The sequence below is a fragment of the Notothenia coriiceps genome, unplaced genomic scaffold, assembly GCF_000735185.1.
Source record: "Notothenia coriiceps isolate Sejong01 unplaced genomic scaffold, NC01 NC01_scaffold00011003, whole genome shotgun sequence".
Lineage (NCBI taxonomy): Eukaryota > Metazoa > Chordata > Actinopteri > Perciformes > Nototheniidae > Notothenia > Notothenia coriiceps.
This window is the reverse complement of record NW_011343704.1, coordinates 276,727-284,971: the sequence shown is the minus strand read 5'-3', so window position 1 is coordinate 284,971 and position 8,245 is coordinate 276,727. Positions and strand designations below refer to the sequence as shown.

Below are 8,245 nucleotides of genomic sequence, written 5' to 3'. Positions count from 1 at the left end.
GGCTAATAATGTAGGCCTCAACTGTATTTATGATCCATGATATTGAGTAAGAAAAAGGTTGATTATAACGCTGTGAGAATGGGTCTGTGGAGAGCATTTCACCGTGATCCCAACTCGTCTATTACCAGCGTTCAGGGAGCTCTATGCAAGTCAATGGGGACTCCCTGTTAGTTAGCCAAGGGGTCCTGGTGTGTGAGGTGCTCCGCGGATTGGTCCATTTGGGCCAATCCGGTAATTTATGATTTCGGTGTTCACACGTCAGAGAACCCAGGAAGCAAACAATGGAAAATGAGAAATCTCCAACGAGGTGTTCTGGGGCAGCATAGACAGGTATTTTCTGTGTTAGAGTTCTACTCGCTACAGGGTGTACTTTGAGGGTTTTGACTCTGCAGACCGTTTACATGCATAAAAACCTTCATAACACACAAAGGGACTGGTAATAACCGGAAAAGCATGACATGGGCCCTTTAAACAAGTATTGGCGGAAATTGGCTCCATCTTGTTGGTAAAGCAGCCAACACACACACATTTATAAATCCTGGTTACAGATCATTGAAGCTCAACTGTTTGAGACACATTTTTTTACTTCTTCACTATCACTGTTGGGAAATGTGGCTTTAACCGTTATCCCACAGTTGTTGTTTTTAAAACAGAAACTTGAAACCCCGTCAGCGCTGTGCTGACAGGAAAAGTTCATGTAGATTACCTTCTTTATTTTTTATTCAAAGTGGATTAAATCTGTTATTTCATGGCCTCAGGTTACTAAAGCCTCTGCCAATTGAGCTAAATGGTCTGGGTTTGCATATTGTTTTGATTTTAGAGGATTCCCTTTAAATTAGAGGAGATTTCAGGGAAAGTCACGTTTAATCTGACATGAACCCTTTCCTTTTTCTGGGGGATTTTAAACATTAGCTGTGCTTCCTGAGAAATATGTTTCTACATGCAGAGAAACCTATTTGCTAACAAGTCACAACAAGTGATCGGATTCATAAATATTTATCTGAGAATGCATCACTTGCATTTTGATCCCTCTAAAGCGGAGGGCCTGAAGATAAGAGAGAGAGACGGCAGCATAGACTTTTCTCAACAGAACAGCTTCTTTCTCTGTGAGATCCTAAACGGTCATTCTAGGCAACATTTCTGTCTATATGAAAGAAAAAGGCAGTGAGGAATAATTCATATTGGTGGATTAAAAATAATATGTTTAAATGCAGATATGTGTTTTCTCTCCAAGAGTTAGATAAGAAGCTTAACTCAGCAAAAGACTGGTAGTGCAAACATTGCTGATAGACTAAAAGACAATGGCGCTCTAAAGAACAGATTTGATAACTGTTCACTCATGTTGACTCATCATGAGAAGCACAAGTCGGCCTGTGAAGCAGTAACGTCTACTGTGACCCTGGAGGATATTCGTCAAGTATGAGATAATAACGAGGATGATGTCAGAGTGACGTCATCAGTATTATCGTATCTCGGCTTGAATTGAGAATTGCATTTTTAACAGATAACTTGCACTACCAACTTGGACAGTTTGACAAAAGAGGGGATTTGCCATAGCTGTAAGAGGGGTCAATGAGATATTTCCTTAAGTTGCATTATTGGAAGTGTAGGATCTGTAGAGTTTTATGAGCTTCATCCACACTAAGGACTAAAATGTTCTACTCTGGAGAAAATGTAAAAAAAAAATGTATAACCTGACTAGATCATCGGGTGAAATTTAGAATTTGTCCAATATGTTTTTTTACCTAATACCCAAGCGGCACCCTCTGATGCTAAGAGAGGAAGTCAACACAAAAGTGCCAAAACTAATGACCACTTAAGTAGAGACAGTAACTTTATAAAGCCAAAAGTCAATGATACATGAATAAGTCACTTAGCAAAGCTCTGTATTATTTCACAAAGCAACTAAAAACATCTCTAGTACACAAGAGACAATATCCAGCATCATCAAGTTAATCATTTCTGGAGCCAGACGTTTCCTCTGACTGGTTCATGAACCCCATATCATAGCCCTTTTAAATAAATATTTAATTGTTGTTGTTTACTTTAAACAGCACTTTATAGACTGGTTCTGGTTCCTCTCAACTATACTTTCTGCAAAAGTTTTCAGATAGCTTGATCTTTATTAGGCAGCCAGAAAACTTGTGTTCATCCATTATTTTAAGAAATATCACCCATAGGCAGTCTTTGAGGGAAACACATGACCTCACGCTGAACCCCACAGAGGGACAGCACCATGTACACTCACTATCCTCCCTATCAGAGTCTCTTAAGTCTCTCACATGAGTTCCCATGTATTCGGGACTCCCAGAGGATGTTAATATATCACCAGTGAGTGTGCAGCCTGACCTTTGACTCTGTAAAATTTCTGCTGTGAGCTGAGCCAAGCAGCGGGGTCAGAGCAGAGACACTCTCCCACAGGTGAGCCCATCAAACTGTTTCTCTTTTACTACAAATGTTGCTGATATCTGGAGACGATTTTTCTTTGCATTTTGACATTTTTCTTTACATCAACAAATCTGTCTTTTCCCCCTTGCAGGAAACAAAGTGTGACTCATTGCTGTCACTGCATCCTGAAGCCTCCTAGCCTTCAATTTCCAAACAGATCTCGCCATGATGGAGACGGAGCAAATGGCTGCGAGTTGTCCTGCCCCGGACCAAACTCCTGTCAGGAGCTGGCTCTCCTCCAGCTCCAGAGGTACAGTGCTCCACTGCTGTTGACTGTCCCGATTGGTTCTCAAAAAAAATTAAGCTCAGAGTTTTGCCTTCTGACTGAAGTGGCAACATCTGACCAGAGAAAAGCAATCTTTCAGCACCTGCTAAATGCACAGTTCCTTACATTTTACCTGGACATAGTTTAGCAGGCTAATTCAAATAATTATGTTTTATTCTATACTTGTCTGGCCTTACTTTTGTTCATATTTTTAAGAAAAAACGAAAAAGAACTTAGTTAGATTGTTAATCTACACAGACAAAACTTCATAACCTTAATATTTTCAAAATCACTTAAACACAAAACAGTTTCAGAGCAGCTATTATTCTCAATAACTGTCAGTGGGCATATAACTAACCCTCAATTTACCACATTTTTAACTTGTCTGTTAACAACAATCTTTCAGTTGTAGCTTCTGAGATTTTCCGATTTTCTCTGTCCCACTCCGGCCACAGAAATGTCTGGGGGTGCAGAGTCCTTTATAAAAGTTTGGCCACTGCATTGTGTGTGCAGTTTGCTTAACAAAACAGACAATGCGTCAACACATCAGATTCTTGCATACGACATACTTGATCTTGTTTTCATTTGTGCCTCCCAATTTGCATTTATTCACATGTTTTACCTCTGACTCTCACCTCTGCCTGAACATAGACATTCAAAATGTGTATCTCTTTGCATCTGCTTAGACCCTTCTTATTCTTATTATTTTCTTGTTGTGATATAAACTTGTTTAAAGTTAATTAATTTGAGAGAAAAAAGAGCACACATGCATATACATTTGATATTTTCTTTTAAATAAGGACACTAAATCTTACTATACAGTACAGTATGTGTCCTGGTCTGTCTGAGTTTATTAATATCTGATGGGAAGCAGGAGTGTTTTCAGGTTTGTTTTCCTTGTTCCTCCTTGATGCACCTCTCTGCAGCTGTTGCAGTTGTTTAGAAAAATACTGTTGATGTCAGTGTCTGACTGGAAACCCTTTAACACATTTCCAACATTATAAATGTTTATCTGGTGTGAATACAGCTACATTTGCTCCAAAACTAACATATGTTAAAGTATTTGCAAACATGCGGTTTGTCCACAGAGCTGTTTCCTCTTGTGTCCAAAAGCTTCTAAAATCTAACACAATCCATTTTAAACACATCAGTGTTAACCATTCATGAGCAATTATGATTTTATGAGAATATGATCACAATGTTGCGCTTGTAAAACGTGCAATAAACATGCAGTAGTCATACTTCGATGATGAATTATTGGATTTTTGAAGCCTAAAAAATCTTCAGAACTCAGATGCTGTACTCTCATTGTATGTTGGTTGTCTCTGAATTTTGAGTAGGATGATATAGTTAACGCATTTTTATTTAAAGTGTTCAACATTCTAAACCTGACATCTCACAAAGTTTTGAATAATAGGTTAAATGTAACAGTTATGTGTTGATGCCTAAGCTAAAATGTAACTATAATCAAACTAGAAGCCTGTGTATGAATACAAATATCTCCATTCATTTTAGAGGTAATTTAGCCTTTGACAATCACCAGCTCAGTTCCCTCACTTTGTTTTGAACTCTGAAACACAAATGTATTTCTGCTGAACATTAAACTAACCATTGACTACAAAATCCAGTAAACTCTTTCACAACGTTAGTGAAGCTGTTTAAGAGGCGACCTTTGTTACAACAAGCATACTGACATTTTCATAAGCACTCAATTACTGTTTTCATTCCAGGAAATGAGATGAAACATTGACCAAGCATCAGTAAAACGCTCATTCAGCTATTTGCCTACACACACAGAAAACACATCGTAAGCATATAACAGGGGCGCAGATGAGATTTTTGAAATCGGGTGGACGAAACTGAGAGAAATTATTTTCACAATATTTACTTACCATTGATTTATTATACGATACGATATTACTTTATTTGTCAGATCAAGTCTGACATTTGACTTGCGTCACAGCAGCTCCATGTCCAACATCCACAGACAAATATCCAGACAAAAATACATGAAAATCAAACAACAAACATTTAACATAACAGCACAATCAGTGAGTGAAAAGCTGCTCAAAGAGCCTTCAGCGTGCATTTGACCGGGATTTATTATGTGTTTTACAATCATAAGTAACATTAACCGTACGCTCAAATATGAACTGTTTCAAGATCAAATATAATACAATATAAGTATGTATGTGGATTAACAAATGAATCGGTATTTACCTTTAAGATAATAAAAAATATAATATATATATTACTTTAAATCGGGGGGACGGGTCAGTGTCCCTATGAAACTGTGGGGGACGTATACCCCCCCACTATCTGCACCGCTGGCACATAAACACTAACAAACTTGTATTATCCATTTACAAACACACACAAATATGTACACACGAAAACGTTGTACAAACCCACAGGTAAACATATTAAAAACACAAGTACACCAATTTTAATCAGATTATGACACACAAACATATTTAAGACACAACTAAGAAGCACAAATATACACAGACGTGCTTTTCCTTCCTCTCACACAGATTTGTCCTCGTTTAACCCTTTTTTCACGTCTTTATGATTCCCAGGGGCACCCAGCCACCCCCCCTCCCGTTTCTCTGGAGACGGGGTCCGCTACAAAGCCAAGCTCATCGGTGTGGACCATGTGCCGGACGCCCCGGGACACAAGATGTGCTGGGACTCCATGATGAAGCTAAAGGTCAGAAAAAGCCAGAAAAAACATACCTCTGTCTCCTATATTCAAACTGCAGTCATTTAATTAAGGAGGAAAATATATCACATGACAAGTGAGATTAAAATATATATTCTCAGTGGTTTGTTAAGTCCTTTTTAGAGGGCTTTTTTTCTAGAAATAGATATTTTTCTATTTTACAAAACTGGTACCTTCCACAAAGATATTTTTGTTCTGTGGAGCAGTGTCAAAAAAAGATAAATATATTGAATTGTTTAAGACTAATTCAAAGTTGATGATTGATGCTCATTGAACAATTCTACCCTTGTAACAGGTATTTATATAAATGAAAGCAAATGCGCATGGTTTCTTGGATGGAAAAGGGAGTTGTGGGAACATTCGTAAAAAAAGGCTTCTGATATTTGACCTATTGCTCCTCCGATATGTCAGTGGCTTCAGGCCCTGTCATCTCACAGGATGTTCCCCGATACAGTGGGAGTGTATCATAGGGTACAGCAACATCTTAGAAAAAAACATGATCCACAGGCGCATAACAAGATCAGTGTAGTAAAAAACTGTTAGCTAGTTTGACGATTTGGCGCCCCCCGGTGATGGTGTCTACACAATCAAATATGCAGTGGAGAGTTTTGGCCAACAGTCAATTGAAAACGATTCTACACATAGCTTTAATACAACATTTCATCAGTATAAATATGAAAATGTTGCCCTTAAACTAACAGTATAGGTTCTCTCCCATTTTAAATAACTCAACATTCTTTTTTGTGTGCCAGGGCTTTGAGGCGGCAGCGAGGAAGCAGGGGAGACACAAGCAGAGAGTCTGGTTGAAAGTTTCCTCCAGCGGCCTGAGAATAGTGGATGAAAGGACCGGGGTGAGTTACACTGACTGCAACTCCCCCAAATCTCTCTTCCTCTTTGTGTTGGCCTGAAGCTGTTGTCGCCTCGGGTTGTTTGTTAATCTTGAAAAGGTTTTCTCTCTCTTGTGTGCAACCTCAACAACCACTGATGTCTTTAGAGGACAAAAGAAAACCGGTTCATTTATAACTAGCCAAAATGTGCATTATCTACATTTCAATTATATATTCTCAGGATTCCTTTGGGAGGTTAAGCAGAATATTTGCACAACTGAAATGGATCAGTGCCATAAAACAAAAATAGGAGGCTAGTGAGTTTTGTTTAGTACACCACAGATATGTTGTAATTGAGCCCAGCCCAGTTAGAAGTCCACATTTGCATGTTTTCCCCCTAAAAGGCATAATGTTTGACCTTTAGTAGCACCCTTTTTTATGATGAAGAAGTATCAGTTAAATACTAAGTTATGTTAATAGAATTGTGGAAGTAGTGTTTCCCTTATGAAATTGATTCTGCATTTTACATGCAGTTAAAGAGCAACTTGCAGGATTATTTTTTTTTACTACATTTATGCTTAACCTTGCCTGAAAATTACAATTAAAAATGTTAATGCGGGATTTGATATGTTTTACAAGACATAAGGGCGGGAATTCAGAGGACGTCATACGTCAAACGCGTCATATTACGTCACATGGGGGAGTTAACTTTCTCGGACTCGTTCTCTGCCCAATAGAGAAACGCAGTGACGCGTCGTAAAACCCGGCAGTAAGTTAGCATTTTTAGCACTTCCGGTTCCTTCCTCAAAAAGCAATGCATTTTTTCCATAGGGTTTTGGAAAATAGCTCGAAATAAGGTCTGTGGTTGACACAAATTTAAGAGATAATCACGTTTTGTTCTACAACATTAAATACATCAGCAGTGACCCCACTGGGGATTTTTGAAGAGTTTACGTGTCTGAAAAACGATGGTTGTTACCGAGTGGCTGAATAGGACTACAGAAATTGTCGAGGCCGTTTTACGTCATTACGCCGAACACGTAAACACTCCCGCTAAATTTGTTTCCCCCTGTGTTCTTCTTGAAAGCAAGTACCTGCATATCTTTAGTATCTGTATATCTATATCTGACCATTAGAATCTGCATTTTTGAAATTGTCGTTTTTAACACCGTAGTTTTACAAATGATAGAATAATTAATTACCAGTGTTTTCCAATTTTACTCTGCGGTTCGTTTCGTTAGCTAACGTTAGCTAAAGCTAGCGCTACTAGTTAGCTACGCAATGGTTTGTTGCTTTGCTCCGGGTTGCAGCCACAGGTCTTCGCATGAAACGTGCTTGTTCTATCGTTTCCCGGCCGATGTTTTCCAAAGGAGAGTCTGGATTCGTGCCATGAGGTAAGCTGACGTTACATTTTTGTCCATGTCACGGTGAAATGTAAATGATGGGTAGTGACTGTATCGCCGTTTTAGAGATGGCGCTGCTGAGAATACCGCAACATAAGTAAAGATAATGAATATATCCTATTAAAACCTGTGTGGCTTATATGATAAGTGTAATTAGTACAAGCAGCATAACGTTTCACCATGTAACTAAAGATTGTAGTCAGGGAAATCAGTTTGACATATTGAACTAATAACAAATCACCTCTGGCTGGCAGAGAACTCTCTGCTCCATAGCTTCTCTTGGACGTAAAATCACATGTACATTTTACATTTATATTCAATTTAATATTCCATCCCTCACATACTTTTGTATATATAATAACTTATATTTTGTTTTTCTTGTTATGCTGCTGCAACACAAACATTTCCCAAATTGGGATCAATACAGTAATATCTTATCTTAATTAATTAAGAAATATAACTATTATAATTAGTGTAGCAGCTGACACCTATTTTCAATATGGATTAATCTACCATTTATTTCTTTAGTTCAATTTTCATCTATAAAAATGTCAAAATAGTGAAAATGTTCACGAGACTT

General features: G+C 38.1%; 1 protein-coding gene across 1 annotated transcript; it reads left to right on the top strand.

The window, feature by feature from the left end:
* Positions 1 to 2,405: 2,405 nt before the first annotated feature.
* LOC104946402 (disabled homolog 2-like) lies at positions 2,406 to 6,343 on the top strand. Its single transcript, XM_010772235.1, has 4 exons — positions 2,406 to 2,421; positions 2,540 to 2,698; positions 5,293 to 5,423; positions 6,188 to 6,343. Exons 2-4 carry the CDS (start codon positions 2,614 to 2,616, stop codon positions 6,341 to 6,343), a joined length of 372 nt encoding a protein of 123 aa, XP_010770537.1. The 5' UTR covers positions 2,406 to 2,421; positions 2,540 to 2,613.
* The last annotated feature ends 1,902 nt before the right edge of the window (positions 6,344 to 8,245 follow it).